The sequence below is a fragment of the Rissa tridactyla genome, chromosome 16, assembly GCF_028500815.1.
Source record: "Rissa tridactyla isolate bRisTri1 chromosome 16, bRisTri1.patW.cur.20221130, whole genome shotgun sequence".
NCBI classification, from domain to species: domain Eukaryota; kingdom Metazoa; phylum Chordata; class Aves; order Charadriiformes; family Laridae; genus Rissa; species Rissa tridactyla.
Window position 1 is genome coordinate 520,283 of NC_071481.1, and position 27,463 is coordinate 547,745.

The 27,463-nt window shown below is 47.0% G+C and overlaps 1 protein-coding gene and 1 long non-coding RNA gene across 4 annotated transcripts in view; both read right to left on the reverse strand.

Moving 5' to 3' along the window:
* Positions 1-27,463, reverse strand: part of CAMTA1 (calmodulin binding transcription activator 1) — a 292,757-nt gene that overhangs the window by 244,649 nt on the left and 20,645 nt on the right. Inside the window, exon 3 of the mRNA XM_054222808.1 lies at positions 19,984-20,102. Within this exon, the coding sequence (XP_054078783.1) occupies positions 19,984-20,102 (119 nt within the window). The remainder of the gene's footprint in view (positions 1-19,983; positions 20,103-27,463) is intronic.
* Positions 1,309-11,381, reverse strand: LOC128918520 (uncharacterized). Of its 3 annotated transcripts, none has more exons than XR_008469560.1 (4): positions 11,296-11,381; positions 9,790-9,927; positions 7,138-7,568; positions 1,309-6,726 (listed from the first exon to the last, which is right to left on the reverse strand). It is a non-coding gene; the product is annotated as an uncharacterized LOC128918520 (long non-coding RNA). The 3 variants fall into 3 exon arrangements; XR_008469559.1 differs by adding an exon at positions 10,002-10,326 and having other exon boundaries at positions 1,309-7,568; XR_008469558.1 differs by having other exon boundaries at positions 1,309-7,568.

Genomic DNA, 27,463 nt, shown 5'->3' on the forward strand with positions numbered 1-27,463 from the left:
TTTGGTCCGCGAGGAAACAAAGTCAAGGGAAAAAGGCAAACAGGCAGAATTTGCAAATGAATTTAATTAGAACGACTGCAACTCAGGAAATTACACATTTACGTTACTATGCTGTAACCCCAACTCGTAAATCCAGCGCCCGGCGAAGGAGCAGCTCCACTTCCCTGCGGATGGATGCAAACTGCTCGCAATTCACCTCCTGGAGAACAGCAAGTTCTTCACCGGAGACCCTGCTGGGACGCCCTGCCTGACGTTACCTGCCATCGGCACCTGCCTGTGGTGCCACACCGGCCCGTTAGCCTGCCCACGTCCAAAATCCCCGCTGGCACTGAGATACGGCACGTCCAGCCCTGCCAGGGCCACGGAGCAGCAAGCAGAGCCGGACGGGGCAGCCGCCTTTGCCCAGCAGAAGGGATTTCCTTGAAATGCTGCCATTTCCTACCGATTCTGAAAAATGAAACTTTTCAGGTCTCTGTTGCTGTCCTGGTTTCAGCTGGGATAGAGTTAATTTTCTTCCTGCGTGTTGGATTTAGTATGAGAATGCCCAGAGCAGCTGTGGCTGCCCCATCCCTGGGGGGGTTCAAGGCCAAGTTGGACGGGGCTTGGAGCAACCTGGGCTGGTGGGAGGTGTCCCTGCCCAGGGCAGGGGGTGGCACTGGGTGGGCTTTAAGGTCCCTTCCAACCCGAACCAGTGTGTGATTCTGTGACATACATTGTTTTAGTTGTTGCTAAGTAATGCTTATATTAAGTCCTGAACTTTTTCAGCTCCCCCCAGGGGCTGAGAGGGAACACCCACAGGACAAGCCGCCAACGGGACATTCCACACCACAGACACACCTCGGTGTAGAAATGGGGGTTGGCCGGGGGACGGGATCCCCCCCCATCACTGCTCAGGACGGGCTGGGCAACCCATCACCGGGTGGTGAGAGCGACTGGTGGTGTACCGCTTTCCTTTGTATTCTTTTCCCATTATTATTGTTGTTATTCTCTTCTGTTACTGTTCTATTAAATTCTCTTTATCTCAACCCATGAGTTTTTTCCCTTTACGCTCCTTTTCTGTCCCGGGAAGCATCGCCAGGCGGGCACTGGGCTCTGCGGGGACGGGGACCATCCACAAGGAGCCGGGGCCGGCGAGAGCACGGCGCGTGAGAGCACACGCCAGGACACGGGGGAAGAACCGTCCTCCCGGATTCCGGTGCCGAGCGCGGGGTAACTCCACATGCCGACGATGGGGCTTGCCAGATGCACCCTGCTGTTTGTAACGCCAGCACTTAGATAATTACAGCTTGTCAACTTACAACGCGAGCCTGAAATTAGAGCACTTTATTTATCCAGCCAAACCTATACTAATGCAGTTATCTTTAAGATGGCAGAAAGCGTGTTTACGGAGTATGTGTAGGTGCCTCCGAGTCCAGCTGCCCCGGACGGCGTCTCCCTCCCGGCAGCAGGGGCCGGTGGGAAATGCAGAGGAAAAAGCTTCGGCAGCGCTCGGTCTTCCAGAACGTACTGTGCTTCCAGCCTGAAAAAATCCTGATTTCTATCGGCAGCAGGTAACGCACCCCAGGGGGTCGGGGCTGCCGCTCCTGCCCTCGCAGCAAAGCCACACGAGCGGCTGCTTCGGCACCCGAGGTGCTTCCACCCATGTTCGCTCCGTTCTTCCCCCCTTGATAGATTTGGAATTTGGCCTGTTAATTCACCAGTAGTATTTGTCTCCTCGAGTCAGAAATGCCTTTTTTAAAAAAATGAAGTTAAATTTCATCGTAACTAGATGAACCAAGCGGCGACAGAAGACTGGAACCCGCCTTCTGTGTAAGTGCACCAAGTGCAGCCGGGCTGCTCTCGGGAGTCCTCCTAGCAAGCGCCCTGCTCCAGCTCTTCTATAGAGCAGCAATTATATCACCATCAGAACACGTAAATAATCTCCAAACGTAAACCTCCGGAAAAAGCTGTGATTAAGCTTGCAGGCAGTAATCACAAACACTTAATTTACTGCACGTTTACAGACCTTTCCCCGTTCCCCAGGGTCGGGACCCGTCCCCAGACAGGGTTCTCGCTGCTCATCCCGTCACGTTCCGAAAACCCATCATCCCTCGATCTGCTCAAGGACGGTTATTTGCTTTCCCTGACATTTCGGCACCAGCTCCAGCTCGGGGCCGGCGAGCACCGGGCAATTCCCAGGAATCCCATTTTGAACAGGAATTGCCGTCCGGCAAACCGGCCCCTTCCGGCAGGATGCCCCCCGGGAACGGCCGCCATGGCTGGCACCGCCGGCCTCAAACAAAACACCATCTCCTTTCATTACAAGCGTTCCCGTGGATTAAAGATGTGGGTGCCACAGCCAAGCAAGTTAAACATTTACTTTCTATTAAAACAGCTAAATGAGAAGATTAAAACCTGTTTTACATTTAACAGAAAGGCAGAGTCAAATCAGCACAGGAGCAGCTTAGCGGGTACTTAAAGCCAAGGCGTTCTGCTGCTGAGAGGTAATCAATTTAAGGAGGGAGGGATTTCTTAAAACTACTCAGAAAGGGGGAAAAAAAATAATACACATACATATGAAAAAATCTTTCAATTATCTCTCCCAAAGAACGCCTCCCAAAGCCCTGCTGCTGCCAAGTCTAATAGGCTTGCTTCAGCAGACAGCTCTTGCCCCAGATTTCCCCGTAAAATATTTTCACAGCTTATTAGTCTATTTAGCACGTTGCATGCTTAAGCTCTTTTGTTTATTTTTCATTTGAGATGGCAGGAGGAAAAGCTCCTATAGAACTCATAAGGGTGTTACCGACTGCGTCTAATGGCAAGTGTTTGAAGTAACAGCAGCTGGAGGTCACAGAGTCACGGAGGCGACGCGCATGACACAGCCGACTGTGTCAGAATTTATGCTCCGATTTCCTAACATCCAAACAGGCTCTGCTTGGTAACCAAAAACTACCATGGCTGTGGCTGGTTACCGCTAAGCCAAAGCTCCTCCGGAGAGCGGAAAGTCTCGCTTTACAAAGCCTAAATCCGAGTCTATTTCAATGACCTGTGGCCAATTTAACGCGCGTTCAGACACGAGAACGGCTCGGTTCCACCGCGCTGATAACGGGGCACGGCTCCAGTGCTGCTGCCAGGCACCGTCCTTCCACCGAGTTCGTCAGGTAAGCCTCGTTCGTGGTGATCCATCCCAGCAAAAGGTTTAGGTGGTGTGAGTTAAGACGAATGCCAAAAATGCAGGATAACACCAGGCACCGTCTCTGCCGAACGGTTTCCATCCAAACGTCCCAGCCCCACCGCCCGGCACAGGCCACGCACGGGCAGTGGCGAAACCCCGCTGGGACTCGCACCGGACACACACGGATCCCGCTCACCAGGGTTAAGAGCGATGTACTCTTATTTAATGACTAGGAGACTTTAAAAAAAAACCAATAATACAGCTCTATCAGCTTATCTCACTGCCATTAAAAGAATCGGAGCAACCATATTCTCTATAACAGAATTAGGTTTAATCCCCCCACGTGTTTTAGAGGTCGTCCCAAAGATAAGTCTCTATTTTAGTTATAATCCTCACTTTAAAAAGTTTATTAAAAACCCCCTGAAAAGCCTGAGGAGGCGGCAGGGTGGGGGCAGAGCGGGAGCGCGAGGGGAAGAACAGCCCGCAGCTCCCCTGGGCTGGGGTTTTCTGTTTTCTTTTAAATGATCGTATTTAATTTCTATTTGAAGCAGTCCCCAGCTGACAAAAGCCGCATGTGGGAAATGCTATTTAACTTGCCTTGTCGCATAAAAGTATTTTGGCACAAGTATATACTATACAAAAGGAATAACCTATTTTATTTAAAATATTTGAAAGAGAAGTTTTACAGCTAAGAACTAAGGAAAGCTTTCTCCCTTATTTTTCATTTGTCTTTCTGATCACGCTGAACAGAACGGCCTAACTTACAAAGTATTTTAGGACAGGAGCTAGAGCTTCTACTTGCAACCAAATGGATTTTGTAGTTTATGCAGATTAAATATTCTATGTACAGACAGGAAAGTAGACGAGCGGCTCCAAGGCTCGTCGGCGAGAAGCCAGGCGACCCGTGGGCCGTGGATGAGACTCGTGGGGAAGGGTCCCGGTACCCGCCGTAAGCGATAACACCCCGGGATGCTTTCCCGGTGCCCGAGCGCGTCGCCTTCCTTGTGGTCACCCCCGGCCACCCCGGCACCGTCCGGCGGCAGGGCCGCGGGCAGCACGGCGGCACCAGCGCGGGCCTCTCCCGCATCCCTCCCGCGCCGGGGCACGCACCGGCCCTGCCGCGACAACGCAGCTTCGCCTTCCCGAGAATCGCCGTTTCCTCAAAACTCCGATCTTCCCAGCAAAATCTGCACATTAAATGCCTTCACAGCACCCTCCTGTGGGGATTCCGCGTCCGTACAGAGACGGGGGCAGCTAGAAATGGGGCGAAGGAAGGAAATCATCATCCTCCTCCTCCAGCGGTGAGGCCGGCAGGGACGGGAGCTCCCTCGCGCCGGGACCGTCCGGCACGTGCCGCGTCCCCGGCTGCTGCGCGGGGCTGGGGACACGAGGTGACGCCGGCGGCACCGCGGCCACCGGCCAGCACAGCCCGCGAGGACGGGAACATGGGGAACGGCCTGAAACCATCCCATGCATTCACCTGCCAGTCACAAAGCCAAGGAGGGACAGGCGATTTTAAAAAAAGAAAAAAAAAGGTTAAAGCAAATTTTCCTGTGGTAACCGCTGACAAATAAAAATGCCACCTCAACTGTTGCACTGGGGTTTGCAATCGTCACCCAACCGGGGTATTTAATCTTTAAAAACCTGCTCTCACAGTAGAGAAATCTCGATTTAGCAGCAAGTTATTCTGGAATCACTTCCGCTTTAATACTTTTGTTTTCGTGGTGGTGCTACACTTTAATTCAGCTACTTGAAAGCATTTTTATAAGCTACGGTGGTTTTATGCAACACTTTGCCACCAGGATAAAACACAGACAGTTCACTAATTTCTAAGAGGAGGAAGACCTTAGAGACTTTATAATTATTACGTTACTAAACATGTTAGTTTAAAAAAAAAAAGGTCATATGTTAGTATGTTGATTTACAGGACAGTGATATTGAGATACAGAAATCTCATAGATAACACACGTTCCCATTTGTTGCAAGAATGCTATAAAATTATAGCTGAATAAATCTCGAATCCGAATTATTGACTGTCCTTCCGATCAGGCAGTAACTCGCTGTGCCTCACCACACAGGACTTGCAGAGCGCACACAGCTCCATTCTCTGGTGCAACGTGCAATAAGAACATTCATACGGCATTATTCGCCGCTGAAGCATCTCTCACCAAATTAATCAATCTTAATAGAAGATGCTTCTGTAGGATCTTAATAGACGATGCTTCTGGGAATGAACCAAGTTTTTGGCTTCCCAAATCAACAGGATTTTTGTTTTTAAAATCCAACATACGATTATTAGGAGAAGCGCACAGACGGGCGTACAACCGTCTGGTATTTTAGATGCTCTGAAGCGAGGTAAGAGTGATGGCGGGAGGGATGATCCCTCATTTCCGTCTTCCTCCCCCTGGCCAGGTGAGGTCTTTCCATACACTTACTGCTCGGCAACGACTGTTTTCACTTGTCTGGCACCACACACTGGCACCCGTCATGGGGCACCCGAGCACTCCGTCACGACAAAAACGGGTGGTTCAAGAAGCCAAGAGCAGAACTCCCGTCTGGGGAGGCTGAGGCTGCCCAGAGGCAGGCGGTGGAGGACGGATGCCCCCGAGCGCCGAGGGGCTGCTCCCGGCCCCGCAGCAGGGCGGGAGACGGGCCCTGCAGCCACGGGGCCGGCAAAGCCACAAGCGGCACAAACGCCGGCCGCTGGGCTCACCACGGGCAGGCACCCGTATTTGTATTTGGTGGATTTTCAGTTACGGCTTTTAAAGTTTTAAACCTAGAAGCCTTGGAAAAAACCTGTACTTGGAACCATTTGTCTCCCTTAAGTTACCCGCAAACAGAATAATGATCCACTGAGCTGCGTAAGATGGACTTTGCATTGCCAACCACTGACATATTGCGAGGACGTGATATACTCCAGATTGATTTCAACATGTAGCATCAATCAGAAATAAGCTGTTAGAGGTGAGCATCTAGTTTGGGAAATTCAAGTGCAAAACTGCAATTAAAAATTGCCTTTCCATTGCTGGAAAGCCTTTTCATATTATGATACTGGACAAGAACTAAACCCTCCTCTTAAAAGTTAAAAATTCACTGCAACCATGAAACTCTGAGAAAGGAAGAGCTGCCCAGCCTGTCACCTCTAGCTTGCTACCAAATCCTGATGCCATTACCGAGATCTCTGGCTGCTCTTCCAGGGCAAAGAACGGCCGAGGCTGATGGCAAGTGGGAGTGCGGAGGCGAGGGCTGAAATCCAGCCAGCAGACGTGGCACAGCAGAGCAGGCAGGAACTGCAGCAAGACGAACCAAGAACACGGTTTTTGTTGCTACTGTGCCACGAAACGTGTGTCCAGAGAAGGCTGGTGTCGAGTAGGAGCCTCTCGTCGTTAACGGATGCAAGTCATTACTCATCATTACTACCGTCAGGAACTACAGCATCATCCGGGCAGCAGCAGCAGTATTTCCTGGATGAGAACTCTCCATTTCTACCTTAAAGAATATCAATTCTTCCTCCCTGACCAGCCTTGCTCAGCAGATAGCAGAGCTGTTCCCAGCTACAAAGAAAATGTGTCCTAAATAAATCGAGAAGAGAAAGGCAAATAAAACGCTTGATAAGAAGTCTTGCAAGCGGTCGTCTTTTACAGGAGGGCAATAACCTCCCAGCTGGAAGGACACCTTTTCCCGCATCAAGGTCAGATCTTCCAAAGGCACCGAGGCCACAAGGTGGCACACGGACTGTCCCCAACCCAACCAGCCTCTCGGAGACCACACTCCCAGTCTGCTGCTTCTGCGCATCTCCAAGAGGAACAGCGAATGCCAAAGCACGAACCCTTACTATTGAATTACACGTGGATCCAACTACCGAATTAGTCATTTCTTAGCCTCCCATCAGCCTCCTGCCTGCTATCGCGTGAGGATGAGGGAGACGGGAAGTTAACAGACTGACTTGCATGAAAAAGTAGCGCTTCTCATCAGGAACGTACATCCCAATGCTGCGGCACCTTCCCTGCCAGGTCCCTCGCAAAGAATGGAGAAAGGCAAGTCGTAGCGTGTGTTTCACACGTTCATCACAACAGGAGCATCACCCAGATCTAGACTCGGTCCAAGTAATAATCACTGTAATTAGTACTTCATTCATATAATTACCAGCAGACCCCATAACATTTTACAATGGAGGTAATTACCCACATTTTACAGCTGAGGAAACAGATACAGTGCAGGTGAATAACTTAAAAGAAATCATCAGTAAATCTGTGGCACAGCCAGAGACTGCAATTATCCTTATTCCCAGCCAAGGTTCTCCCCAATAATCCATGCTGAATTCACTTCTGTCTTGTGGGAAGGAATCCAGAGAAAATAAACACAAACTGGAATTTCCAATGTCTAGAAGAGCTGAAAAGCAGACAAGCCAAACCTGAGGGAGAAATAAAAACACATTTTTATCACCAAACGTTTTCTCACCCGAGGTCTGCAGCTAGGAGCGAAGGACAGAGAGAGACCCCAGCTCTAGCACCCCCAGGAAGCCAAACGCGGGGTTTCGGCTGCTACAGGAGTTCTACTTCTGCAAGCGGAGCCAAAGCAGGAGCTCAGGGCTGAGTCGGGAAGGCCGCCCGCCGGCGCCGGCTCACCCCTCCAGCCATCGGAGACCTTAATGCTTTTTGAGAACGTAAAGATTAAAGCAATGGCCATAATTAAATTATGTAAGGACTTTGCAAAACAATATATGCACAGAGCAGCAAGCGGGGTGGGAAGCCTGGGACGTTCCCCCCAGCCCAGAGGAGCAGCTCCCCCAGAAGCCGACTGCCAGGGCAGCACTCGGGCTCCCCCCGGAAAACCCCCTTCCCTCCACGCACGAGGGCAGCGGGATTCTCGCCCAGGAGCCGCCAGCCCTAAAGCACATCCGTAGGGGACAGCTGCCCATTTGTTAAGCTTATGTGTGCAGAGTCTGTACAGAAATCTGGGGTTCTGTGTTTTCACAGATACAGACATGGGGGGGGAATAATCTGTCCTGTACACTTTTTTATCCTGCATGTTTGGATGGGTTTTATTATTAATAGAAAAAAACCCCGACGTTTGCTTGTGTTGACTGATACATCTGTTTTTCATAGTCCAGACCGAAGTGAGCCATTTGTCTGTTGCCTATGTACATTCCATCACATGAACAGCACATGCGGATGATTGATACGCAAGTGTGGCTATTAGGTTGAATAAAGCAGATTAGGTTAATCCGATCCCAGCTGCATTACCTGAACTGCAAGACATGCAATGTTCTAAATCCAGTAAATGTGCCAAGTATTTCATTCCAGCCATTTAGCCTTATGTTAAGGTTAGCATATAAAAGCATCCAGCAGTAGCAGATATTGCATAAATTTCAAAATTAAGACTTGTTTCAGGAGTGGATGTTATCAATATTCTGGCTTTGAATAACAGAAAAACCTCCTAAGCAGGAAGAGATCTCTCAACAGACTATTCTCTTAATATTTAAATAGACAAATGTTCTGCTTTGCCAACGTTTTGCAGCATCGGTGTAGTTCTTTGATTAAGTGTTTGAAGAAAACATGTATTTTAGTTCCTGCTCAGTAAAAAACAAGCTCAGTAAAATGAATTAAGTTCTGTCATCTCTTGCCATAAAACGGACAATTGTTGCTGACGTTACCTACTGTCATCCAGTAACGCTGCAGCAGACACACGAAAGACTTTAAGCTCTTAAGGGTAAATGGTAATGCTACCGCTGTGTTAACGAAGCAGCTTTTCTGACTAATATTTACTGTTGTTTATAGAGGAAACAGAACAATTCCTGGCCTCCTTTTCCAAGGGCTCTGCCTCCTCCTTCCTCAGCAGCCCGAGCATCCTGGAAGCCCGTGCCATAGTGAACAGGCATAATCCATATTCATTACGCTGATTTCTGGGAATAACCATCTGCATCTAACAGAACACTCAGAATGATCGTGAAAAAGAAAGCATGCATCCTCCTGTGCCACCCGAACGTCTTGCGAGATAAACCCAACTCTTCCATCGCTCGGAGCGCTTACCTTACGAAAAGGAGACAGGATGGACATGACAAAGTATCTCCTGAAACAAGAAATTCTAGCCATCTTTTAACCTATGTGTTTTTATATTATTGACTTCAATTCCCAACATGAGACATTTTTGTTCCTTTACTTTCCTTTTTCCCCCCTCGCTATTTGTTCTACCAGGAGGCAGCTGAAAGCCAGCCCTCTGCGCAGAGGAGGGAGATTCCCTTTGGTTTCCAGATGTCTAAATAAAGGGTTTTTTAAAAATTGCTTTCCTAGAAAGTCAAGGCATTCACATCTAACTGCTGCCTATATAAAATATGTGTTACAAGGAGGAGAAAAATAGTCTTCAAGGAGTTTTCTTGGGCAAAATAAATATTTTTTCCAACGAGTTTTAAAAACCCTGTTCTGAAGGCTGGAGAAATAGCTCGGGATGATTCTGCAGGATCACACTTCTCAGGCTGACAGGCAGCATTAAAGCCAGAGTAAAAGCCAAATCCCAGCTATCCAAAAGACGCTCGCTGTAGGAGCGGCAGCCTTGTAGAGCAGAATTGATGACTCCAGGCCTACAAAAACTATTACAGCTAAAATTTGGAACAGGAGGGGAAAAGCAAAAACCACCTGAACGCTTCAAACACTGACGTAGGCTGCGATCGTCCATCTCGGCTCTAACCACTGGGTACATCAACACGGAGGAGACACTGCTCAGCAGAATTCTCTGAGTACTGTTTTGCCTGCCACGTTATTTAACAGGTGACTCTGCAAACACAATGAAGGGCAGTTTAAAAACAGAGCTCTTGCTGTTTAAGCGCAAAGATTAGTGCTGGAAATACCATTTTCCCAGGCGTGGATGCCGATTAAAAATAGAAGCCGCTTCCTGAAACAGCGTCTGGTGATGACGGTGCATCCCCACGGCTCCGGGGCTCAACCCTCCGCCCTGCCGAGGGCTGGCGGGTAGCTGGGGCAGCTCGGGGGCCAGCAGCACCCCGTAAACACCCAGCGGAGCTTTGCTGTGTTTTCCAGGGAAACACCAGCAGCGGGGTCTGCAGCGGGGCTGTGGGCTGCCCCAGCGAGGCCAGACGCGGGCAGAGCCCAGGGGAGGTCGGCGGAGCCGGCTGGTAGGATGTGAACGGCTCGCTCCCATTTTAGTCTGTAGCCCTAATGAACGATATGAAGTTTTATAAGCATCAACAAGGCTCAGAGAAGACCTAAATCCATTTCAGTGCTCATTTAGCAGCTTCATCTGTGTGCAATTAAAACTTCAGCATTAAATGTTAGAGAATAAAATAATGAGACACTTAAAAAATAATCTGTGCTTCAGTGGGCCGTGCTCAGTAGATTTCATATGATCATTTACAAGACAAAAATAGAATCTGGCCAAAATCTGTCTTATACACCGGTGCCCTGGCAATGGAAAAATGGAAAGAAACGGCTACTAAACTCTGAGGGCTTTACTATCCCCCGTACACACAACACTGCTTCTTTAAGCACATCTCAAAGCATTGATAACTTTCCTTTTGGCTTCAATGATAATGTAAAAATAAATGTAAATTGAGTTTCGATTGGGATTTTCATTTTGGTCTAATGCCTAATCTTTTATTAAAATAGCTATCAGTTTTAAACTGATGGTTAGGAAAAGTTATCTTCAGGACAGGGAACAAAATTTTAACAATAAAGAATGTTTCTTATTCATAAGAGTATCTTAAATGCTCCCATGATTACTTTGGGCTACCAAAACATGACTGGGGGGTGGGATGGGAAACAGCGTATGTTTTACTGGCCGAAAGAACTGTAGAGAAATGCAAATTAAAATCAAAGATGTACAGAAATATCAAAATAAATTAGATTAACTACTGGGAGAACATAGGTCAAAAAAAGTAATGTACTATACGAGAAACATACACACAGTTAAACTTAAGCAAAAACCAATGAAAATGACATACTTTATTTTTTTTAAATAACTGAAATAATTTTTATTCAAGAAAAGCCAACATTACATATCTTCATAGAAAAAAATAAAAAGACAATTGGGGAGGTCAAAGAACGCTACAGTTTAAAACGATGAAATGTTACAGCTTGCACACCAAAATTAAAAATGAAATGAAATTAAAAAAATGAAATGGTTACCAAAGTAATGCAGGTCAAGGGATCAAAGGTGAAGGGTCACACATTATTAAAAAGAAATCCAAAAGGGCGTCTGCATCAAGATCTCTGCAAAACAAAGGAGCTTCAGTGAGTACAACTAATACCTTCCACGGCATCACATCAAAGCTCTCGCAACTCTCACACAGCACACGCTGCGGCCACTGTCCCTCCTGCGGCCACCGCCACCCCGGCACGGAGCTCCACTCCGTCTCCTAGCAGCTCTTTTTATTATTTTGGGTTGTTTTTTTTTTTTTAAATCTCTCTTTAGAATGGCTTCTACAAGCCTTTCCGTTTCCACGCTGGTGCACTGGTTTCTCATTATACAAAACGTGTCTCCAGAGCTGGGGTACAGGCAGCCCGGCTCCGGGGCTCGAGCGGGGATGCAGAAAGCACGCGGTCCCCTCCTCGGGGACACCGCTGCCTGGGCGAGAACACCACGGGCTGGCAACTTGTAGGATCATCTGCTTTCAGGGCAAGGACTACACGCTCTTTTCAAGAGTTTGCTTTGTTCATTGTAACTGTGGAAATATAGTAATTATTGACACACACGCACACTGAACTCCTAACATCGTAACGTACTGGTTTAACGCTACAATAAAAAAGTAATTCAAATGTGGTTACCCAGACAAAGGCCTCTCCTCCTGGAATTTCAATTACACAGAAGCTATAAAAAAACCTTTGGTACCCATTTCCAAGCAAGATGCAGTCAATTATCTATACTAAATTTATGCAGAGAGCGTAATATTTACATCAGATAACTTTAGGAGAAAGACACCCACCAAGGGCATTACATCCCTTTTTGTTCCAGTGCCTCCCCCCCCGGGGCAAGGCTCTGGGAGTCTTTCAGCGGGACCCAAACAGCTTCATGTGCGAGCCAAGAAACAAACCCACCCCACAGAACCGTGCCCTCCTAAGGCAGCGAAGCCACCAGCGGCAGACAATCACCATCGCCAAAGCTGAGGTGCAGCACAACGAGCCAACGCGCCTGTACGTTTTTCCAGAAGACACATGGCACCTTCCCGCGCGGCTCCAGCTTTACGCGTAACACTGTCAAGAACCCGCCGGAGAAGGCAGGACGGTCTCTGTCTTCCACATCCCCCTTGGCAGCAGTGTCTGGCAAACTCTCTGCTAAAGCTGTGGCCACATGTTGGAGTTAAAGCCAAGTTCTTGCCATTATTTCCAACATTTATCAATTCCAATTTTTGTGAACCAAACCCGAAAGTCTGCTTTTCCGCTGTCGTTTCACCCCTGTGCTGAGGCTAGGTCCCTTAACCACGACATACGCTACAGATTTCCAAGACGATCTCATTTTGGAGGGAAACGGTTTGGAAACCAAGCGACTTAGAAATAATTCAACAACAAAGGCAGAGATTTGCAGTGACTCAGCACTAATTAAGCCTGGAAGGCCGGACCGAGAGTCCTGCCACCAGGAGGACCCCGCACCTCCGGAGCTCCTCAAAGGCGGGCGCTGGGGAAGGGAACATGGTCCCCCCGGTGCGGGTCCATGCCGCAGGCACCGCATCCCCCAACACTGGCCTGGGCCCCCCAGCTGCTCGGGGAACACAAAATTTGCACAAAGATCAGTTTTTAATAACTCCAAGAACACTGTACCTGCGGGACCGCAGCTGAGCCCAGCGCCCACCACCTCACCTGCGTTTTCTCGCCCCCCTCCAGCCAACAGCCCCCGCTCCTGTTTTCATGGTTGTCAACAACCCGCCAATTGTCAACAACCCGCCAATTCCGAAGGAATGAACACAAAGACTTTTTTTTTTTTTTCCTTTAAATTTCTCCCCTCTCAAAACACATTTCTCCCCTCTCCCCCAGGTACACTTTGTCGCCCCTGATGCCCCAATGATCACTTCTTTTGCAGAAAAATAATTGGTTTCACTCTTCGTCCTTTTTCTTAAGTACTACCCCTGCATAAAATCTTTGTTTTTATTGGCACTAATTTTTCCTTCATATCTAGTTTTTCTTTTTCATCTAAATCCCCTGATTTTTCCCTTCAAAATGAAACAGCCCCCCTTGGAAGCAGCGAACATGAGACCGAGAAGACAGGATTTCAATCACTTACAAAATGTAATATCCTCAGTTTCCATTCATTTGACAAGTGAACCAATTCATTTGTGTTTATATATGCCAGTCCCTGGCAGAGAGACACTTAAATTGACTTTGTAAATTGACTTTGTTGTAACATTTTCCTTGTAAAATGCGGTACAAAGTACAACTCGCGCAACACAGCAAGTGAGTATTTCCCTCCGTGCTGGGCCAGCCAGAGACCCCAACACGCGATGCAGCGGTACCTACCACGATACAAATATTCAGAGGTATTTTCATAGGTTACTAGTATCAAAAAGCCAGTGAGTTAAATACTAACAGCATTTTATACTTTGTGTACAATTTGCTAAAACTAATTATGAAGTAATTTTTTTCTTTAGCTATCATTAAGTGTAAAAAAAAAAAAAGTTAATTTAATTCATTCAATCAAATTTGCTGGGGAAAAAAACCAGGAGGGCAGCGCATTATCCAAAACAATCCATCTCATCTGCTTGCTGTGCTTCACAGGACTCACTCTGGTCCCAGGCCTCGGACACATGAACTGCACAGAACTGCAAGATCAGCCATTTTTAAAGACTTATCATTATACAACTACAACGTCGGTCCTGACAGTAACAAACGGGAAGGAAAAGTTAGATTTCCCTAGGAGGAAGACGAGGGATCTCTTTCTGCTGGAGCCCGAAGCGCAGAGCAGGTATTGCTGCGTGCGGTTAGCACTGCCAGGAGCAGTAACCTTTCAGTTCTGCTCCATCACCGAGCCCACTCACAACATTCGCTAATTACGCAAACATGACTGAGAAACTGCACAAGCAAAGCCAGCAGCAGATTTTCTGCTTTGTACATTAACCAAAGCGCAGAATGTCATTAATTTCACAGAATAAACCCATAATGAAGTGCTTCTGTTACAGAGAAGTTTCCACCCCGCTCCCTGCTCAGCCCCCACCGCAGCCACGCGACGGCCACCGCTCACCCCCCTGCGCCCCGCTCGGGGGAAACCTCCTCTCCTTCCCGTTTCACCTTCGCAGCCTTTCCTCTCCTTTAAAAACAGTGGCTTTCTCACACTTCTGTTGTGGGCCGAGGGGATGGCAAGCACAGTACTGACGGCTGGGAGAGCAGCAAGGGACCGACAAGCCAGTGACACGCTGGGGTGGCCGTGCCTTTCCCGGCCGTGATGGCTAGCAGAGGCCACCACAGAAACACGGGATGTAATCAACACCGACGTGCTTGGCTTTACAGGTGCTCTGGCTGCTCCGGCACTTGGCAAACGTTTTGCCCTCAACTGGCGCTCCCTTTCATTCAGAAAACCCTACGTTATCTGGTTTCAGCCCCCAGCTCAGCGCAAACCGAAGGACAGCCCCGTGTGCCAGACCAGCAGCGGCAGGAGGAGACGCCACGTAGGAAGGGGGAAGGATGCACGGCGGGCGGTGACCACTTCCCCACCACTGCCCCAGCAGAGGGTCATCGGTCGAGACACAGAGCAACAAAACTTCTAGTAACAGCATTTGCCAATACCGCCAAAATATTTTATGCTCCGTGATCACACGGGCAGCAGGCAATTGGTCAAAATTAAATATTCTCACTGCTCCTGCGCGATCGGAGCGGACACAGACACGAGGGTGTGCCAGCTTTGTAGGTGCTCCGCAGCCGCAGAGCTCTCACAACGGCCAGGCTCTGGCTCCGGGAAACCGCGCTTAACCAGAACGCATCTGAATTGACCTCAGCTTAATGGAAAGCTTTAAACAAGACGCACTGAACAACTTTACGGTCCTCAGGAAACCGTAACAAGCAGTCGCTTTTCCAGAGAGTTTTGCCACCTTGATGGCAGAGGGGACGCTGTGACCGGGACAGACCCCCCTTCCTCGCTCTGACTGTGGTGATGACAAAAGCTGATCCACGCGTTGGCTCAACCCCGTGAATTAACACCACATTCAGCTACTTCGGTAAATAAGGTATGAACCGGTACGGTAACACAGTGACGTGTTACAATAGACCGTACTATCCAGGGCAGCCTTAAAACTAATAGGTGTTTTAAGTTTTCAGTCACAAGAGGTAATTCTAAAAGGCACTTAAAAACATTTAAAAAAACCCAAGAAAAAGTAGCAGCATGTCGTACTGCTGGGTCTTCACCCAGAGCGGTGCTTTGATGAACAAATGGGCGATGACAGGACCGTGCCAGTACCCGGCTGCCCAACGCGTCCCTGCCGGGGGGCAGACAGGCACCGCTCCACCTACTCCCCCCAGCCCCGACACTCCCCACTCGCTTCCCAACACGCTCCGTGTCCCTCACGTCCCTCAGGCAATTCTCCAAACCTTTGAGATCTTCTCCGCGCGTCAGAGAAAAGACGGGAAATAACCTGATGTCAAGCGGGACAGGAGAATGTCACCGTCGTGCAAGCAAAGCAAAACCGCCAGACCACAGAGACGTCAGCGAGCGCGCGACTCTCGGTCCCCAACGCAGCATCGCTAAGAACTTCTTCCTATGCTAAATAACGCTCCAATAGAGAGTTTGGTAATTGCGTCCGTTTGCATACTACCAAGCAATACCTACGCCTGAAACCTGTACAAAGCTGATGCTAGATATCCCACTGGAGAACAGGGCATTCCTGCCCTGCCCCTCAAGGAAAGTCTAAGCACACGAAGCAATTACGACTGGCTTTTTCTACCGTGGAAATTCTGTGCTTCTCCCAACAGAGAACGTAAATACAGAATACTGTCAGAAACAAAAGCCCTAGGTAGCATTTTACATTTCCAATGTTTAACTTTTTCTTCTTTCTCGTACTGTGTCATTAAGTGTTTACAAGGATGATTAATGACTGCGGCTGCCAACTCCATTAACGAGAGGCATCTCTGCTCAAAGCTGCAATCCCGCTTTTGGCAAGCGCCGAGCGCAGACAAGGTTACTCCGACACCCTTGAGCCCTGCGCCCTCCGCTCCGGGGAGCAAAGCTCCCGCTTCCCAGACAGCCTGGTCACTGACGGAACGGGGCAGGACACGTCTCTCCTGCTGCCCACAGTGATCAGCGGCTAACGAGCCGGCCACCTTGACCACCTCCGTCAGGGCAGCACCGAGTCGGCGCTCCTGGATGCAGGCTGGGCACGCACCGCAAGCACAGCAAGGAGGAGCCTCTGCTCCGGCCCCTCACTGAAACCAAACCAGACCCGCACCACACCAACGCTAAACCAGTTCAAAACGAACGACAACTAGCACCCAAGAGCAAGGAACTCCCTCACACGCACAGCGTGGCGGAATTTTCTGGCAATTAACTGATTTGGCCTAACGTGAGCAATCGCATGAAAATCCCCTTTCTATCCTCCCCCAGAGCAAGAGAAATAAGCACACGCACACTTTCACAGGCATCTCAAAAAATGTAAATCTGTAATTAAATTGCTTGGCTAAACTTAGGATTTTGCACTTCTGTTAAAAAAAAAAAAAAGAATTAGAAGGAACACTTCCTTCACTAGGAAATATAAAACCACTATAAACTTGATTTAAGACGAGATGACATCTTGATATGGAAATATATTTCCATCAAACATTTCAGTTAAAACTGCATAATCTGACGGAAAGCAAACATCTCGATAACGTGTTCTAAGCATTTTTAAATGCTCCATTTCTCTTGCTGCTCATCGCATTATTTTACTAAGTGTAAAGTCAACCTCAACCTACTCAGCTCTCAAAGGATATTGTTTCTCCATCCCAATTACCCGATCCAGAGCAACACATGACCATTAGCCTGCATCTGCAGACGAAAGCGCCCAAAGTTATTTGCGGCGTTGCCATGGCGATGCCCTGGCAGAGGGAAGACCAAACCCCCGCTGCTCCCTGACCCCCGCGTTCAGCCCCGGCAGTGGCTCGTTGGCGGATGCCAGGGACCCTTCGGCAGCTCCAGCCCCGGAGCAGAAAAATGCCCTTGTGCTTTATTTCAAGGACCCACAGATGCCTACAAGGGCCATGTTTAAGTTTCCTTGAAATAACCCCATGCAAAGGAGCAGAAAAAGCAACGCTTAAGGGGTTCGAAAAGTCATAGCTGGGTTAGGAGGGTCGACTCCGGCCACCCCTTGGGATGCATCCCGCACCACATCCCACACTCCGGAGAAGTCTACGGCGAGACCAGACACCCCTGAGTTCATCCAAAGACATACGAGTTTGAGGGAGGACAGCAATGTCATAGACATATTCAGATCTTTAAGTTACTTCATGCATTTTAATTTCTTTTATATCTTTTGATAAACCTCCCTATCGGTGAGAGACCTTGCAAAGAGTACCAGGGATTTTGAAATTAACACAAAGATTCTGGAAGTACCACTGTATAAAATACATCTTTTTCTCCTATATTTTACAACTCCTGCTTTCACCAGCATAGACAGAACACCTGTGTACTCAGATGAAAAAAATATATTCCCTTAAGAATGACTCTGAAATGTAGTCCAACATTATTATTCAATTATACCCTAAGAAAAATTCAAGTTTTATAACAGTGAACAAAATTAAACTTGCAGGTTGGGGGTGGGGAGGGAAATAAAATCTGTAAGCTAAGCTCCCTCCTCCCCCGTAATTAACACAAATTTTCCAAGACTTCATCTAGGCAAAAAAGATTCTGCCTTTTTTTTTTTTTTTTTCTTTTTTTTCTTCCTTCTGAGCTAGCGAGGCCAAAAATCTCAGGCCACGAGAAAAGCTCTTCCTTTTAAATAATGCAACAGGGAGACTGGAACCGACACACCACGTATGCCAGCAGAGACAGCGCCAGCAGTAACCCACGGACAGAACCGGCTCCCGGTCCCGCTGCGCGGCAGCCACGGTGACAGGGCTTGCAGGAAAGACAGACAGAAATGAGTGTGACAAACTTGACATTCAAAAAGCCAGAAGTGGGTTGGTTTGCGTTTTTTTAAACATACTACCTGATGATTCGTGATTATTAGCGAACAGTCCCTCTAGAATTAAGGTACGAGACAAACGCACACCACAACACGCCGGCAAACACTGTCAAAGCCATCCACTGCTCCCTCCCCAGAGCGACGGCGATGCTCCCAAGTTCTTCTTCTGGCCTCATACACCTCGCGAGCACCTACACCTTCCCCTTTGCATCGTGCTTATGGATAACACAGACTTTCAGCTCTATGATTAACTTAATTCGCCACATTCTGTACCCTGGGAGGCTGCAAACACCAAACGCTGTTCAAAAGGAAAAGCGAAAGCCTGTGTGTGTAAATGTACACACAAGGCTCTAGCGACAACAAACACAACAGAACAGAACTGAAAACCAACAAGCTGCTTCCAGTAACAAGGAGGAGCATCGTTCTGCCACAAACCTGGGCAGAGAGCTAGCTTTCTCAACTGTCTTTGTCAAAACGTCACCTTTCCGAGGCACTGGAACTGCTATTACTCCATGCCCCATTCCCATTAGTATAAAAAACGCTTGCACAGAATAAACTGCAACCCACAGCTTCTACAATTTACATTTCAATTCCAATGACCCAAGACAAAAACATCTACGCAAAAGAGCCAGTGCCAGCAACTCCCCAAAAGACCCGATTAATTCTGCCACAGTAATTAGTATGTTAAAAAGGATACTTGGCTTTAACTTTCAGACAAAAGGAGGGGGAGTTCTAAAGGACCCAACTTTGAAAAATACACACATGAAGCGACCCATATTTGATTCTGCGCTCAGCAAATACACACATGAACCAATTCACAGTTGCTTCGGCGCTCAGCTTGCCACGTGCAGTCGTTAAACTCCTGAGCACAGTTTTTGTTAACAGGTTTAGATGTCGCAAACGACCGATCAGAGGGACAAGAACCATTAGCTTGCAGCAGGGAGATACTAACTGGAGTTTTACAGGAATTTCTCAAAGTTGATTGCTTCTATTATTAAATGATTCCCATAAATATGGCAAGGGTACTGTAAGACAGTGCTACTAAAACCCAAAACTATCCTGTGGGTATTGCCGCGTAACTTCCAGCCATGCTGCCCCGGGGGAATAAAGGCAAGGGATCGCAGACCTATTGGGATTGTTCTTCGCCTTCCCCCGGACCCACCAGACACCTGACTTTGAAATACCTCTCCTTCATTTCAATGAACCCAACCATGACGCGTTAACAGGAGACATGCAAACCAGCACTTTCAGAGTAACTGGATTCCAGTATAAAATGCCCAATTCTTTGTGTCCCCTGTCCTTAACAAGATTTCTCAGCCAGGAGTCAGCTAATTATTTCTCAGGACCCTGTTTGGCAGGAAAGAACATGCATTGGTTTTTTGTTCATAAGTCTTTACACACAGTAAGATAACATTTTGTTTAAAACGGTACCAAAACACCTATCTAATTTTAAACAATTTTGACACACGTCAGTGAGATGATACAAGATTTGACTCTGAGACAAGTGACATACACACACGCAAGCCATAGACTTCTGCTAGACTAGTAGTCAGCTTCCACATTCGCCTTCAAGCCTAGTTTAAAGCTCACTTTAAACTTGTAATAGGATTTTATTACTTTAAAAACAGGTTTCAGAGCCAGGGCATTCATATTCTGTAACTTACATGACATTCTCTCAAAAAATAATCCATAAGCATCAAGTAAACTGGTACGTTTAGGAACAAGTAAGAGATTTAACTACCTCATTAGTGTTCCAGCGGTGCCTCTCTTTCGGTAAACTTGAACATTTTGGTAGACATTCAAGCAGCTTCTTCGGTAAAAAGATTTTTACATGACTGCCATTGCTGTTCCCATGATCATCTAGAAAGAAGAGAGAGACACGATGTACACACCGGGGAACAGGCGGTTTCCACGAGGAGACCCCAGCTACCAGAGAGCTTGGAAACCCCCCAGTTCCCTTGTCAAAGAGCAGGTAATTTCTCACTGCAAAGAACACGGCTTTCTGTTGAAATGGCATCTTTATTTCAGAAATATAAATACAGTTTAATTCCTTGTGGTTGCAAAGTTTGAGAAGAGCTTTGATGGATTTGTGCACGAGGAGCCCGTGTGGGTGCTTACCTGTGCCTATTTTAGCTTATTATTTCCCTCAGTAACAAATTTTACAAGCAATAGCGACAAAACGTTATGGAAGCTGCACCCACAGCGGTACGACCTGCCAGCAAAGTCGTAAATGAAGTTCACGCTCAACAGGATTTGCTAGTAAATAGACACAGAACCCCAGTACCTGCTATAATTTTGTCAAGCTGCAGCAGAAATGCAACTCCAGGTCTATTAGTTCATTTAAAACTAAAATCCGCTGTACCGATTAAAACCAGGTTACTGTTCTTTCCACGGACAGCTCAGAAAGTGAATGTAGTTCCTCAACATGAGTGAGGCAGAGGGATGGAAACCTTCCTATCTCACCTTCCCCGGGGGGGTCTCAAAAGCAGAAATACTGCAGAATACAAAATTACTCTTTTTTGTTGCTAAAAACGTAGAAGGTGCATTGATTCCCCTTAAAAAAAAAACAAAAGCGAGACCCAAAAAACCCTCAAGTCCAACAACAGACTGCAGAAGTCCCAAAACCATTAAGCTGGTTACATCTCTACCATCACCTGAAGAACCAGAGCATCCACGAACCGCCTGTTTATGGACCAGATCAGTCCCCACAGAAGAGGGAAGCGGAGCAGCAGGATCAGAGATCCCAGCTACGGCACAGGAGTTCTGCGGGTTCTCCTTCCAAAAGCCCCTTCTCTGCCGTCTTCCGCTGTTGTCGCGCTCCGCGTGACAGATGCTGGGCGGCGGTATAGGAGAAGTACACTTACTCATCGGCATTTTACCCTACAAAATTAATTTATAGTCATTTCCCATTTGGAAGTGTACAGAAAAAGGATATTAACTTTTTTCCTTTTACACATCTAATCATTTTATGTCATTAAACAGATGCCAGCATCATGATAAAACTCCTCAGCGATTACAGAGGATACAGAAATTTCCCGTGACCTGCAGCAAAGCAGAGAGAACTGTCCCGCAATCACTGGAGAAGGCGGGTGAAGAGCACAAACCAGCAGCCAGACATCCCTAGTATTTTTAAAGCTTGATTATACTCTTGGATGTGTCAAGTTCAACAATATACACGCTGTTAAATCAACTACTCGTGCAAGCACAGCAGATGAGTTTACAAGATAAGCAGCGATGTGTATGATAATCGTGAGCTGCTCTATAATTTATGAGTCCTGTGTGCTCCCTGAGTTATTGGGAACTTTGCTGTACGGCTGCCTTGGACTAAATCAACAGGGCTGCCAGCTTCCTACCTCTTCCCGACCGAGGGAGCGCTCCGGCAGCATTGATCTCTGCTGAACGGATAAAGAAACCAGGAAGCAGGCGCTCTCAATTAATATTTTGCATGCCATTCCAGGATTTCTCCCTTGCCATCGAGGGTCTCAGACCGCTACTCTACGGGGCTTTTTGGCCACATCCTTTTCCCAGTCAATATTCTCCACGTGTGGCTGTCACCTTTGTTATTCGCCCCCACCTCTGGCCACTCAACGCTTCCCAAACACGCATGTCGTGACACGGGGGGTTATCCATAAGGACACCAACCCGACGGGGGCCGGGCAGGGCCCCACTGTGCCAGCGGCCCCCAGACATCCCCACGGGCGCTTTCAGACCTGCCACCCAATTTAGCTGGTACCTCCTTAACATTCCCTACATTTAATTTTATACCGTTTTCATTTCTCATTCAAAATATTGCATTGCACTACATTCAATTCATTAAGGCGGCAAAGTATTTTACAGCACACATTATTGCTTTTATCAGCCAAACTACATCCCCAGTTACATCTCATCAGCTTATTTTCCATGGGCACATTTTAATTGACATTAATTGTATTACTTCCCCTTACCTCCGTATCAGTCAAGTCCTCTATCATTCATTCCATTATTTTGCGGGGCTGGCAGACCTCTAATTATTCAGCTCGTTTTATTAACTTTCTTCCACTGTCATCAATTATCAGTATTATTAATCCAAAAAGTGCCGATGGATAATAGATCCCTTAAAAATGTTTTGGTAGAAGTTCTCAGAACTTGCTGACTCTAAACCTTCCAAATCCTGTTGTTAGCATCTCATACCTTTGTGTTATTGTAGCCACGGAAGGTCATTTTCATCATCCTGTAATGTGACTACATCTCGCGTAATGCTTCCCTTCTCTGCCTTTAGCAACGACATTTCTTCATTCCAAAAGATCCCCAACATGGAAAACAACAACTGCCACCTGCCTCAATCTTTTCGTTAAAGAATCCTCTACCTGCAGGGTCAGAATGACACACAATAATTACGTTATGCGAAGCGAATCCCGAATTCAGTGACCTCTAAAACAGTTTGACCTTGGGAAAGGACGAAGCGGGCCAACCAGCTCTGAGGATTAAGAACAAGAAAGCGCCTGTACCCAAACGATGCTTGCTTTAGAACTTGCTTCTCCGCCCGCGGGAATCACTCACGACATATTCCCCAACGGAGGGAAGCCAACATGGATGAGGGGGAAGCCGGGCACAGAGGAGGAGGAGGAAGAGGAGGACTGCTCTCCCGGCTGCTCTAAGGGTGCTGCAGATCTCAGTCACCTGGGACCTCCTCCGGGATCAGGCTCCTTCGGAACGCCCTCGCCACCACCCGGGACCTGCCATCCCACCTACAGGCTGGTGACCCACCGCACACGTCCCTGCGAATCGGCTATGGCTCTGCTGCTCACATTCCTCACCAACAATCACAATCTTTCCAACTCAAACGCTTTAGGGAGGTGGAGCAAATCCTTCGGTTTGAATCAAATCCCTCATTTCTAGTCAGCCCACCATAACCACTCACCAGAATGTCTCCTGCTGAAGTCAGAGGAGCGAGAACCAACTGCTCGGCACCCGCGCCCAACTTACAGAGCAACCAGCACGTTCCAGAGGAGATATTTTACATTTATTTAGAAATAAAATTTCCTCTGTTGTTAAAAAAAGGAGCTGCAATTTCACAATGCTTATTTGATTTCACTGTGCTAATCCAGGCCAGATCTGTACTTGAACTTTCTTGCCCGTATTATTTTTGCTATGGGTGCGACTTATGACATTGTGATCTGCAAACCCATCCAGTGTCAATAAAAAGTGCTTTTGCAAGCAAAGCTGCACTTGCACAAGGAGGATTTGCCAGTAAAGCTCTATCGACATGGGGTTTTTTTTAGTGCAAAGCTGGCCACAGCTCAAAAACGCTTCCCGAGGCATGCACAGCCAATTCTGAAACTACAATAAGGAAGCTACATACTAAAATACAGCAGCCTACAACGCATCTTGCTATATTTCAGTATGAAATTCCAAAATTTAGGTTCCGTTGGCAATCTTCAAGATTACTTATTAGAAAACCAGAAACTCATGTAAAATTAAGAAAGTACAACTATTATAAAGTTCATGGAAAGTTCCATATTAATTATACCACATAAACCCTTCGTAATTTTATGGGTTTCTTCATGCTCCTTGCACTTTATCCTCCCAAGGGATGCAACATGGGCCATAAAACTTTAAAGCGCACAACAGCAAATCACACAGTGAGCCTGTGCTCTACCCCCACTCTCCAAACAACCCCCCTCCTCTCCTTTTTTCTTCTTTCTTTAACTGGTTCTTAAATCTTCTGTGATCCAGGAGGTGAATTTAGATCTGTAGACCATTTAACTACCACACTTTATCAATATAACGTATAATTGGAGAATATAGAAATGGCTGAATGGGTGTTGATCAACTGCTGATTTGCAGACAGTTCTATACAGGAAATAAATATAAAGAATAAGCCTATAAAATCACAAACACAAGTTTTATAAACCCATTATTATGAAGTAATAACTTAGGGTTGGCCATCTTCTTAACTACCTCACCAGAGACGTAAAAGGTGTTTAAACGTTACAAATAGGTGCTTTCATATAAAACAAACAGCTAAAATCACAACGTAATTATTAGCTACTTAAATAGGACTGGAGGGCGTCACGTTAACCACGATGGCACTGACCACGCTGCGGCCCGAGCGGTGGAACCGAGGACCCACAGTTCAGACACAGCACCCACCGCATGCCCAAACCTGGGCTACCCAAAGTCACCCGCTCCCTGGCGTAACGCAGCAGGAACCCACGCGCCAGGCCCCCTCACAGGGCAAATAATGACCCCGTGCCTTATTTGAGAGAGCTCAGTAGTGAGTACGTCAATACCCAAAGCAGCAGCTCCGCTGTCCTTCCTTCGGACTTGTGGTTCTCAACCCATTTGGCTTTTCTGAAACTCTTCCCCTTTGCAAAAAAAGCTACTCTCCCAATAACTCGCTTTTCTAAAGATGATACACAAAGACTTAGACAAAAATGAAAGTCAAGGTATCTAGATTTACTCAAAAGAAAATTTTTTTTTTTTTTTTAACATATTTGTGTTTCCCACATATTGATTTGGCTCTGCTGGGTCCCAGGCTGTGGGCAGGGGTATGAAGTCCCCTTGATGTCCTACATTCTTCCACTTGCTGACCTCTGGACACAGACAAAACCGATAAATTCAATCTGGCAGAATGAAGTGCAAAGAATTATCCCTGATACAAATATCTGAAGGACTGGCATGCTATTTCTCATAGTTAAACTTCGTTCCTGGCATTTTCAATCAGTAAACAAGTAGCAATATAAGCAAAACCAACAGCTTTTGCTCTGTTTTCTAGAAATATTTGGACGATTACAGTTGTAAATCTCTTGGCAACAAAAGCAGATTTCTAAATATCAATAGAGGGCGGCTGAGATAAGATAACCAGGTCCAGCTCTCGGCGCTCCCGTCCCAGCACCCGGCTCAGCCGCTGGCCAAGGAAAGGTGTCGCCATCCTGCGCCGGGAAGGACACGGGCAGCCCCAGGAGCCACCCGGGGGCCGAGGGGGGATGCAGGAAAAGGGTAAACGTTTGAGCAATGGCAAAAAACATGATATCGGAGCAAGAGGGGATGAGACACAAACCAGCACACGCAGAGCTGCTGCCTGCAGGGAAACAGGAGGAGCGAGGAAACCTAGGAAGGATGGGGAAGTTCTAGGAATGGTAGTAATATCAAGGATGACCAAGGAAGTAATTTTCCTCTAGTCATTTACTGAATCTAGCCTAGTTGCTTGGAATATTTGTGATAAACACTTTGTTGCTACGACAAGCTCTACAAACCATTCTAAAACTGTAAGAAATACAAATGCAGCTAAAACTCTGGTGCTGCGTATTATCCTCCGGGTTCTCAACCAACAACGCTCTACTTGGAAGTTACTGTGTCCTCTTCACACAGCAGAAACTTTCTTCACATTCCATAACTGAATCCAACTAAACAACACACTTACGTAAAACTGCAAATGGTGCGTTTAGGGGAAGAGTTGATAGCACAATTCTTCTTAATGAAAGCCCAAGTGCTGGTTGCAAAGGTCTGGTTTACACAATTAGCTATTTATTTCTTATGCTGTACATTTATCACTGGGCTCAGCACTTAGGAGGCTGCTTCCCCCAGCCAACAAAACGGGCTCCTCTATTTCCCAGGCCCCTTCCTCTCTCCCCGCTTCGCAGGCGGCTGAAAGCACCTGCTAACCATACAAGACAGCAGGATTTGGTCAAATTCAGAAGGTGCACAAAAGTAACTATTTTAAACGCAATCTTCAGGAGCGCTAAAACAGTGCAGTCGCTTCAACTCTCTCCTGCAGCTCCTAAGCGTGCTCGTGCGTGATTTTCACCGTCTTGCATTTAAGTATGACGAGTGCAACAGAATGATTAGACCATTGCTCATGGTCGCCAACAATTCATTTGTTTTAGACCTGTCATCAGTTCCCTCGTCCCTTGGTTTTCACTAAAAATACATCATCAAATTCAACTGCAATGAAACTAAGGAGAGATGCATATTATTAGCCAAGCCAAGCAAAAATAAACCACCCATTTATACAGTTTTCAATACTATAAAAGTTCTCAACGCTACAACAAATTTTCCAGGAGTCACAAAGTGTTGGCTAAGGTTAGTGAAATTGCTTACCCTGAGCCTACACTCTGGCAGCCACCAGCCACCGAGATTTTTACTTTTTTTTTTTTTTAAACTATGAACGGTTCGAGTTTGGAAACCTACCTGGAGAGCTGGCAGGAAAATACCCCAAAAACCCTTAAACTGAAGAGCAGGGCAAGAACCCCACAACCCCTTGAAGAGACAAGAGCAGGAGAAGGACACTGAGCCCTCCGTTCCCAGTGATAACGGGAGTTTGCTCTTGCTCACCCAGTGCCATCACTGCTCCTTGGTACGGAGCCACACCGACAGCATCGCCCCAGGAAGAGGGTGCTGCACCCCAAAACACTGGGGTCAAGACAAAAGCCAGCACCCACAGGCGTGCTCATCCTTCAAAACCTGTGTTTAAAACAGGGTGAACACAACACAGGGCTGAAGGGACACAGGAAGCCACAGGCGGTGAAAACAGGACACAAAGTGAGGGGAAAAAACTGAAAAGGAAAACCTCAGCAAGGTGTGGAAGAGGAAGCCAGGAGCACTGAAGACGCAAGAAGCTGCTGGAAGCACTGCATTTTAATTAACCGGCACTGTATTCCACAACACACTCCACCAGCCTCATTTCGCTCCATGGAAAGGTTTGGGTTTGTTTTTTTTTGTTTTTTTTTTTTCTTTCCCTGCAGATATATTTGGTTTATTGAAGCAGAGACAGAAGGGACACTAAAAAAGGAAGGTCACATTCCAGCTCCTGCTTTCTGAAGGCTGCCTGGACAGAGAGGTAGGACAGCCATCGCCCCTTCCGCCGCTGACATACATCTTTCTAAGCAGGGCTTTAAAAAACTGCATGTTCGAGAAGAACCGTTTAAAAACGTTAGTAAAGTTAGCAACAAGTCTTGAAAGATTGAATTTTAAAAACACTTCTTTTAACCTTACTCATACATAATCCTTCCACTGCTTCCCGACACGTGAAATGAAACCTGAGTTACAACATCTGTAGGAAAGCCTCCCACAGAAGTAGCTTTAAAAACCCACACAAGTAAACCAAAACCCTTTGAGCCAAAGTGTTTGGGAAAACCATTAACAAGAGATGGGGAATTGGATTAAAAAACCCGAGCTTTGAACAAGCCCCATGCCTTACACCAGGAGTCTTGTGCGTAAAACGGTTAGAATACCAAAAG